The sequence below is a fragment of the Bison bison genome, unplaced genomic scaffold (assembly GCF_000754665.1).
Source record: "Bison bison bison isolate TAMUID 2011002044 unplaced genomic scaffold, Bison_UMD1.0 scf7180017864381, whole genome shotgun sequence".
Classification (NCBI taxonomy): Eukaryota; Metazoa; Chordata; class Mammalia; order Artiodactyla; family Bovidae; genus Bison; species Bison bison.
Window position 1 is genome coordinate 2,033,287 of NW_011494953.1, and position 10,427 is coordinate 2,043,713.

Genomic DNA, 10,427 nt, shown 5'->3' on the forward strand with positions numbered 1-10,427 from the left:
ACTGTGATTGTGACATTGATTTCCTACATAGAAAATTAGAATATGAATGCAGCATCATCTAATTTTATGTTCCAGAGTCTTGGAAGGCCTCATTTTGACTGTTTCCCTATGCGTGGGCTTCCCGGGTGGCGCTAGTGGTAAGGAACCCGCTTGGCAATGCAGGAGACTTAAGAGACACTGGTTTGATCCCTGGATCAGGAAGATCGCCTGGAGAAGGACACGGCAACCCACTCCAGTATTCTCCCCATGGAGAGAGGAGCCTGGCGGGCTACAGTGCACATGGTCGCAAAGAGTTGGACAGGGCTGAAGCCACTTAGCACGGCATCTTTAACAGTGTGTGGGGAGAAAGGCCTGACAGTAGGCACCACATACTGAAATCTCTGTGATGGGACAGTGCTTCACTTTGTACATGGAATATTGAGTTTCTCAATCAGACCCTAAAGAAATGAATTCGAAATCGTGCTATTCCTAGTGAATACTAATATTTCTTCTGGGAGGAATAAGCACTGTGAGAGAATAAGAGGTCTCTTTTTCTTTGATCATCTCCTCTTTAGGGACTGCTAGATAATTCTGATCCTGTGCCTCTGTTCTCTGTTGGCAGAACTTGGAGTCCGAGGTGACCTGGTCTCAGTGAAAAAGTCTGTGGGCCGTAATCGACTACTTCCTGAAGGACTGGCTGTGTATGCATCTCCTGAAAACAAGAAGCTGTTTGAAGAGGAGAAATTGGTGAGCCCAAAAAGAAAGCAGAGGGACTCAAGAGATAGTAAAACCTGAACATTACTTCTAACAGCTTCTTTCCCTTTAATATTTAATTTGAAAATGAGGTAGGGACTAGAAGAACAGGAATTCAGAAGCCCAGACTATGCCCAGTATAGTAAGAATTTGTTGTTAGTTACTATGGACTCTTTTCTCTTTTTCAATCTGTAACTTTCTTTTCTAGCTGAGACAAGAAGGAAAACTAGACAAGATCCAGACCAAGGCAGGTGAGGCGGTGAGTAGAAACAGAAAATCTTTATTTATGGGTCACATACAGAAGTCACCAACCTCTCCCTAAAAGGCTTCTTGATTTCCTTGAAGTCTAATTTCAGGCACAAGGTAGGGGCAGGGGGAAGTACTGTGGCTGCTGTAACTGATACTAATATTAAGACCTCCTAGGAGATCCTGACATGTTGGGTCAAGTGCTCTGGCTTATTGAGGGAGGCCCCAACCTGGGCGGGAACCCTTGGAAAAATGTGAGATGAGGACTCTGCCTTCAGGGGTGTTTACAGACAAGCTGGAAAGAACACAGACACAAGAGAAAGTGATACATAAACTCAAGACAATAAATCATGAGTGACATGGACTAAAATGGATTAGGGTGATTGAGGAGGGGTTTTTTTCAGATGGGATTGAATTAGGCCTTGTGGGATTAATAGGCTTTGGATAGACCAGGAAGGTAGGCAAGGTATTAAGGGAGACAAAGTCTGAGTAGATAATTAAGGCATGTTTTAAGGTTACACTGCATTTATAGTTATTACAAAATACTGGCTATATTCCCCATGCTGTACAGTACATCCTTGTAACCTGACTTACACTCTATACCTGTGCGTCGGTTTTTGTCTCGTTCTATTCACTGATTTGTGTTTTTTAGATTCCACATATATAAGTGGTATCACAGTATTTTTCTTTCTCTGACTTATTTCACCTAGCATAATGGCCTCCAAGTCCATCCTTGTTGCCGCAAATGGCAAAATTTTGTTCTTTTAAATGGCTGCATAGTGTTCCATTGTGTCTATATGTGTGTGTGTGTGTGTGTTGCGTATACCATATCTTTATCCATTCATAATAGACACTTAGGTTGTGTCCATAACATGGCTATGAACATTGGGGTGCATGTATCTTTTTGAATTAGTGTTTTGGAGGGGGTTGGATATATATACCCAGGAGTGGAATTTCTGGATAATATGGTAGTTCTAATATTTTTAGTTTTTTGAGAAACTGCTGTACTGTTTTCCACAGTGGCTGCACAAATTTAAATTCCCACCAACAGTGTACAAGGATTCCCTTTTCTCCACATCCTTGCCAGCATTTGTTACTTGTATTCTTTTGATGATCGCCATTATGTCAGGTGTGAAGTGATAGCTCAGTTAAAGCATGTTTTAAAATAGAAAGTAGACCAGCCTAGTTAAAACAGAGGACTTGAATAGTATATTAGGAAATATATGACTGAAAAGTGGGGTGGGCATGATTTATAAAACATCTTTAATCCTCAGCTGATGAATTTATACCTCATTTCTTTTTTTTTTTTTTTTTTAATATACCTCATTCTGTAAGCAAGGAGGAATCATTAATGGTGTAGTGGTAGGATTGAAGGGCCAGAATATTGGGTTAAAACAGTCTATGAAAGTCTTTCCATCCTGAGATGAACAGTCGATGAGCCTAACTTTGACATGGCCTGTGTCTCCTTGCTTAGGGAGAGCCAAGTACAGGCAGCATTCCCCTCCAGAGCATTGCTGAAACATCTTTCCATGATGTCAGTCATGAGACGATAGGAATTTTTATCTTTCCTATTCATCATCTCACCTCCCTTGGCTACGAGGCAGGAATCGTGCTTTGCCTGAACTCTCAGACTTCATGCCTCTTGGCCTCTTGCTAACATGTTTCCTCTCCTTGATTCCAACTCTAACCCACCCTCTGTTTATAATTCCTCTCAGACAGTGAAATTTCTGAGGAGTTGCCACCTGGAGGTGGGAATGAAGAACAACGTCAAATGGGAGCTAAACCCTGAAATAGTTGCCCGCCACTTTCTCAGAAATGTGAGTACTCCCAAACACCACTATAGCCCTAAGATGGAAGCTACCCCTGGGAAGCAGCAGCTACTCTAGGATTGATCCCTCTGTTAGGAAAGGGTGTGATCATCCAGCTGAAGTTAGGGAAAGCTTTTTTTTTTTAATTGATTTAAAACATATTTCTACTGTGCAGCAAAATGATCGTTTTATATATATGTGCCCTTTTTCATATTCTATTCTGAATATACTGGATACTGAATATAGTGCCCTGTTGTGTACAGTGGGACCTTGCTGTTTATCCATCCTATATAGTTGCAATATATAGTCTGCTAATCCCAGACTCTCAATCCATCCCTCCCCAGTCTGGCAACCACAGGTCATTTCCCTCCCACAGTGCAAGCCAGCCAGGAATGCTTTCCCTTAGTTGGACAGCCATACGTAAATCGATGCGCCCTCCTCCTGGGCAGTCACAAGTCTGTTCTCTACGTTTGTGGATCTGTTTCTGTTTCATAGATCATTCGTGTCACATTTTAGATTCCACATGTAAGTGACAGCATACGGTCTTTGTCTTTCTGACTTAGTTCACTTAGTATGGTCATCTCTGGGTCCATCCCTGTTGCTGCAGATGGCACGGTTTCATTCCGTTTTGTGGGTGAGTCGTGTTCCGTTGTGTATATGGACCACAATTTCTTTACCCATTCATGTGCTGATGGACATTTAGGCTGTTTCCATGTCTCGACTGCGATGGGCCTTTGCTGCTTCACGCAGGCTTTCTCTGGTCGCAGCGAGCATGGGCTCTGTTGTGGTGTGCAGGCTTCTCATTGTGGTGGCTCCTCTTGTTGCAGAGCATGGGCTCTAGGTGTGGGGGCTTCAGTAGCTGTGGCACAGGGGCTTGGTTGCTCTGCAACATGTGGGATCTTCCCGGACCAGGGATCAAACCCATGCCCCCTGCATTGGCAGGTGGATTCTTAACCACTGGACCACAAGGGAAGTCCCAAGGGAAGTCCCACATGTATCTTTTTGAATTGTAGTTTTGTCCAGATATAAACCCAGGAGTGGGCTTCCCTGGTGTCTCAGACGGTAAAGAATTCGCCTGCAATGCAGGAGGCCTGGGTTTGAACCCTGAGTTGCAAAGATCCCCTGGAGGAGGGCATGGCAACCCACTCCAGTATTCTTGCCTGGACAATCCCCATGGACAGAGGAGCCTGGTGGGCTGCAGTTCCTGGGGTCGCAGAGTCCAGCACAACTGAGCGACTAAGCGCATACCTAGGAATGGTATTGCTGGATCATATGGCGATTCTTTTTTTTTTTGAGGAAGCTCCATATTGTTTTCCATACTGGCTGCACCAGTTTACATTCTCACCAGTAGTGTAAGAGGATTCCTTTTCCTCCACACCCTCTCCAGCATTTGTTATCTGTAGACTTCTGTTTCACTTCTGGATACACTGCCTTCATTGCTTCATGTGGGCTTTTTCTAGTTGTGAGTTGGGGCTTCTCTATACTTGCAGTACACGGGCTTCTCCTTGCAGTGACTTCTATTGCAGAGCATGGGCTTCAGTGGTTGTGGTGTGTGGCCTCTGTGGTTGCAGATTGCAAGCTCAGTTGCCCCTCGGCATGTGAGATCTTCTTGGACCAGGGCATTGAACCCATGTCCTGTGCATTGGCAGGTGAATTCTTCACCACTGGACTACTTGGGAGGTCTATTTAGACTTTTCAATGGTGTGAGATGGTACCTCATTTACTTTTGATTTGCATTTCAGTGGACAGGGAGGCCTGGCGTGCTGCGATTCATGGGGTCACAAAGAGTCGGACACAACTGAGCTGAACTGAATCATTAGCAGTGATGAGCATCTTTTCCTGTGTCTGTTGGCTAGTGTGTGTCTTCTTTGGAGAAATGTCTGTTTAGGTCATCTGCCCATTTTTTGATGGGGTTGGCTTCTTTTCTTTCAGTTTTTCTTTATTTCTAGCTGCACTTGGTCTTCATTGCTGTGCACAAGAGCTGCTCTCTAGTTGCAACGCACAGGCTTCTCACTGTGGTGGCCTCTCTTTTCGGAGCGCAGGCCCTAGGATGCATGGGCTTAGTCGCCCCACAGCATGTGAAATCTTCAGGGATTCAGCTCATGTCCCCTGCATTGGCAGACAAGATTCTTAACCACGGGACCACCAGGGAAGTCCAGTTGGGTTGATTTTTGTGTTGTTGAGTTGTATATGAGTTGTTAGTATATTTTGGAAATTAAGCCCTTGTCAGTGGCATCATTTGCAAATACTTTCTCCCAGTCTGCAGGTTGTCTTTTTGTTTCATGGTTTCCTTTGCTGTGCAAAAGCTTGTCAGTTTGGTTAGGTCCCATTGCTTACTTTTGCTTTTATTTCTGTTGCCTTGGAGCCTAACCCAGGAAATCATTGGTACAATGTATGCCAGAATGTTTTGCTGTGTTCTCTTCTAGTTTTGTGGTGTTATGTCTTGTGTGTAAGTCTTTACACCATTTTGAGTTTAATTTTGTGTATGGTGTGAGAGTGTGTTCTAACTTCATCAATTTACACGTGGCTGTCCATCTTAGGGAAAGTGTTCTGGATTGGTTTGCAGAGGCGTGGAAGGGAAATGACTAAGGATGGTCACAAAGAAATTGAAAACTGATAGAAGATGGGAACATTTATTTTCTCTAGATAGGAAAAGCTGGGGAATTGTGACACTGGAGAATTTTTACTTATGTGGATGAAGTGATTTTGATCTCAAACCCTGTTTCTCTTTGTGAAACCACCTCCCTGAGAAATCAGGACTGAGTTTCTCTGCCACTCTTTATGGAGGTTTGTGCCTTTCCGTGGGATCAGCCAGGGTAAACTCCCCAGTTTTACTCATCCCTGTACAGGGAAGTCTAGAGTCCTCTTCAGATTGCCCAGTGTGGCAACCATGTAAAAAGAGCTCCTTTTGGTTGTGATTTTTTTTGCAGCTTGGCGTTGTGGTTGCCCCACATGCATTAAAGTTGCCCGAAGAGCCCATCACCCAGAGGGGTGAGTACTGGTGCGAGGTGACGGTGAGTGTTTGACATACGGTCTCCTTTTTCTGACTGGGTAGAAAGCTGGGATTGGGTCGTGTTGGCCTTATTTGCCCCCTGACCTAAGCATTCCTATTGTTCTGTGGGCAGGTAAATGGACTGGACACTGTGAGGGTACCTATGTCCGTGGTGAACTTTGAGAGGCCCAAAACCAAAAGATACAAGTACTGGTTAGCCCAGCAAGCTGCCAAGGGAATGGCTTCCACCAGCTTCCAGAAGATCTGAACCTGTTCTCCCTCGAAAGCAGCGAAGCAGAATCAGAGGAACGGTGGAGCAAAGATGGACCAGCACTGTGGTACCGCTCCTAGCTCGAACCAAACACGGAATTTTAGAGAGCGTATGGAGGCAGCAACAGCAGACCGGACTGCATGTATGTGCTGAATCGTCCCTATTTTCCATCTTCAACAGTTACCACGTTTGGCCTTACTGGGGAGGCCTGCTCCAGAAGTACAGGCTGTGGATTTGATAAGCTAGATATTAACAGACCAAAAGAGTCTAGATCCTATTTAGCCTCTTCCTTCATTGGAATTCACTGGAATAAATGGTAGAGCTAGCTAGCTTATTCTCATCATCCAAACTGAACATTGTATCTCTGAAAAAATAAAAAGGTTGTGCTCTTTTTAGGTGTTGTTTACTGACTTGAGTAGACTGGGGACAGGACTTCCAAGTGGAATGTCCTCTTGGAAAGCCCCTGGAGTTTGCTCCTAAAAGGAGAAAAAGAGAAAACATTTTTTGGGCTACAGCCCACAGTTGCTATGGACAAATTACTCAACAAGCTGATATACCTTATGGTCTTAAAACTTATTAGGTATACTAATAAAGTCCTCAATACAAATAAGCACAATGGATTCTACTTTTCTAAGGAGATCTGAATAAGGCCTAAGGACAGTTGTTGGAGAAAATAAAGCTGGGATGAAAGAAGTTTAAAAAGGGAACTCTTGAAATTTTGAAAAAGAATTTGTCTGGTTTCCAGACAAAGGTTAAGATGTGGGGCTAGTTCATAGGTAATTATGGATTGGGAGATGAGGCAAGTAGATAGTTCTACATAAGTTCAGGGTTCTTTCCTGGAAGAAAGACCAACTCTTCTTAACAGTGAATTGTGCCGGAGTCACTCAAATGTGAGATTTTTAGGAAGGATAAAGATGAGACCATTGACTCTTTGCTACCCTTATCAGAAGCTCAGAGAAATTGATTTATCCTGTTTGAGCTCACCTGCCTGGAGAAGGCGATGGCACCCCACTCCAGTACTCTTGACTAGAGAGTCCCATGGACAGAGGAGCCTGGTGGGCTGCAGTCCATGAGGTCGCTAAGAGTTGGGCACGACTGAGCGACTTCACTTTCACTTTTCACTTTCATGCATTGGAGAAGGAAATGGCAACCCACTTCAGTGTTCCTGCCTGGAGAATCCCAGGGACGGGGAGCCTGGTGGGCTGCCGTCTGTGGGGTCGCACAGAGTCGGACACGACTGAAGCGACTTAGCAACAGTGTCCTTGCCTGGAGAATCCCAGGGACGGGGAGCCTGGTGGGCTGCCGTCTGTGGGGTCGCACAGAGTTGGACACAACTGAAGCGACTTAGCAGCAGCAGCAGCTCACCTGCCTTGCCAAGCCAATTAACTACTCATCCACATGCAGCCATCCTTCTAGTGAGGGTTCTTTCATCAGTGGTTGCAGCACTTGTATCTGTATCCGTCACACTTTCCAGAATTCCATAACTCAGGTCGAGCACTAGTATTCTTTGAAATTTGCTGTTCAACTGTCAAATTTGCCATCAATCCCTGCTATCCTTGAAATGGAAAGGTCATTTAACACCACATCGTTCCATACTACCACCATCACCAGGTTGAAGCTCTCTGAAATTGGGCAACAGACAACATTCCACACAGCTAATCTCAAAAAGTGTTTAAATACTTGTCATAAGGTGAGTTCTTGGCAAAACCGTGATGTGGGTGAGGTTTACTGGGGGGAGTCCTCTAGATTAACACCTGTTGGGGAATGAAGGAAGATTAGGTAGAGACAGAAGTTGAGCTGATGCAGTTTCAGCAAAGGCCTTAGTCCCACAGGAGGCTGAAGCTAGGAATGGCTCTACAAAGATGTGTGCCATGTTGAGGCAAGTGGCCAGACCTTTAGAACCCGACACTGACCAGGGGAGGGTCTTGGGTGTGGTGACTGATGTCAGGCACAGACAGTTCCCAGGGGGAACACAGATGAGAGCTGTACACATTCTCAGCAGCCTGGGAAATGAGTGCCTCAGTGCTGAAGGCAGGAGTCTGGGCAGCACACCAGTGTCCACTACAGTCCACTTATTGCGCTCTTCAGACCCATTTGCTTCAAGTCCCAACATGATCCTGCAGGTTCTGGGAAAACAAGAGGAAGATCTGGGACAGACTATAGCCCCTGCTGCTGTAGCTTAAGTCTACAACTGATACCTATTTCTTCTTGGACTACCCATTCTAGATTCTCCCCCACATCCCCTCAGTTTATACTTCTGTTGGCCTAAATGGGTTACTGTCTCAGGCCATGACTGCACTTGTCCATTTATAATAATCAGGCAAGAGTGGATGACTTAGGTGCCAAATATACGCTCCCTTGTCCCCATTGTGTAATTGCAGCCTTACCTCCTGATGGTTAAGTCAGTTACTCCTGCCAGGTTAATGATTCCTTCCCTTAACCTCACTGTCTTTTGGTAGTGATCTGAAGTAAATCTGCTGACAGCCCTAACTTAAAATGTAATGAGATTTTTAGTGTGTCCACTAGTAAAAATATTCCCCTTCTGTGAAGCAGGACTTCTAAATATTCAGAGCCCTGAGCTGGAGGCACAACTTCCAGGTGGGTCACTGAGAGTGATGGTAAAGGGGGGCTGCTCCTACACCCAACCCCCGTTTCCCAGACCTGTGTGTTTTAGTTAGGGACAGCACTCTAGGCTGATCAAGGGTATAAACCATCCCGGAGGATGGTATCTCATCATTACAGGGTGTCGTCTCCAAGCTGGTGTCTCTAAGATGCTCCATCGTTGTGTTGCTTCTAGATGGTACGGTGTGTGATCAGACCATGGATCCTGTGGGCATGTACCCAGTGCTGCACCTCCTTGCTATTAATAGGCGTCTCTTAGGGTTGATGGAAGAGAAACTGATTAGAAATTGAGAAACAGAACACTGTAGATGAGGGAGTGGCCAGAGTTTTGAGGATCTGCAGAGGGGTCCCTTCAAACCTTGGTCTGAATACTGATCTGTGGATGTGTGGGGTGAAACCGAGGCTGGGAGGTGGGGAACACCAAAAGACAGTAAGAAACAGTTCTCCGAGCTCCCACACACAGTACTAGGAATGTTCTGTTTGTATTCCTGACAGTGTGGGTAGATCTTACAATGCACAGATCACCGGGTGGAGTCTTCAAAAGGGCGTTAGGATAAAGGCTACTCTGGACCCACCATGCAAAACTTGAAAGCAAGCCTTGAAAGGATCAAACTGATAACCAAGCATGCCAGAACCAAGACCAACACTCATGAAAGCATGCAGCAAACATAAAATATACCACTAAACAAAATTCCCAATGTCTGATGCCCAGTCAATACGCATGCATGCTCAGTCATATGTGACTCTGAAACTCCATGGACTGTAGCCCACTAGGCTTCTCTTCTCTGTCCATGGAACTTTCCAGGCAAGAATACTGGGGGTATTCCCAACACGGATCAAACTCACGTCTCTTGCACCTCCTGGACTGGCAGGTGGATTCTTCACCACAGAGCCAGCAAATCAAATATTACCATAAAAAAAGACACAGAGAGAGTCAGGGAAATGTTATCCCAACCAAAAGAAATTTTCCTAAAAATGACAGTGATGGTGGAATTAACACAGCTATAAATATGCTTCAGACATTTACGGCTGTAAAGGCAAACAAAACTATAACGCGAGAGAGAATATAAGACCCAAATGGAACTTCTAAAGATGAAGAATACAATACCTGACATGAAAAATACATTGATGGAACTTCTTTCTATTGGGGCTTCCCTGATAGCTGGTAAAGAAACTGCCTGCAGTGCAGGAGACCCCAGCTCGATTCCTGGCTCGGGAAGGTCCCCTGGAGAAGGGAATGACTACCCACTCCAGTATTCTGGCCTGGAGAATTCCATGGACTGTATAGTCCACGGGGTTGCAAAGAGTCAGACACAACTGAGCGACTTTGACTTTCAGAGATGAAGAATACAATACCTAACGTGAAAAATACACTGATGGAACTTCTACTTCTGGGGAAGGTAGAATAGCTACACTTTCACCACTCCTGGTACAACTATAAGTCCTAGAAATTATACATGAAACAAAGACGACTGAGAAGTGGAAAGAAGCAAGCATACTGCCTAGGAATGGTGGGGCCCAAGGAACAACACTGCAGTGAATCCCTTGGATTTTCTTTTTGCCTCATTTATCCCAGATTTAAAGAACCAGCAACCTGGAAAGGCCAAATTGGGGTACAAATAAAAGTACAAATAATAAGCCTCAGTAAAAGCCTGCTCCTAGTCAAAGCAAAGGAGCAGCCTTAGCAAAAAACCTTTTAGACAATTAACTGCTCTACTCTAGCCAAACACCACAGACAGCACTGTGGCCCTGCCAC

The 10,427-nt window shown here is 45.0% G+C and overlaps 1 protein-coding gene across 2 annotated transcripts in view; it reads left to right on the forward strand.

The window, feature by feature from the left end:
- MRPL9 (mitochondrial ribosomal protein L9) overlaps positions 1-6,443 on the forward strand; it is a 7,228-nt gene extending 785 nt beyond the window's left edge. The window contains exons 3-7 of one of the 2 annotated variants that reach the window (XM_010857482.1): positions 602-726; positions 941-991; positions 2,694-2,795; positions 5,717-5,800; positions 5,912-6,443. In XM_010857482.1, coding sequence (XP_010855784.1) covers positions 602-726; positions 941-991; positions 2,694-2,795; positions 5,717-5,800; positions 5,912-6,046 — 497 coding nt within the window. In that variant the 3' untranslated portion in view covers positions 6,047-6,443. The remainder of the gene's footprint in view (positions 1-601; positions 727-940; positions 992-2,693; positions 2,796-5,716; positions 5,801-5,911) is intronic. The other variant, XM_010857483.1, reaches the window with a different exon arrangement.
- The last annotated feature ends 3,984 nt before the right edge of the window (positions 6,444-10,427 follow it).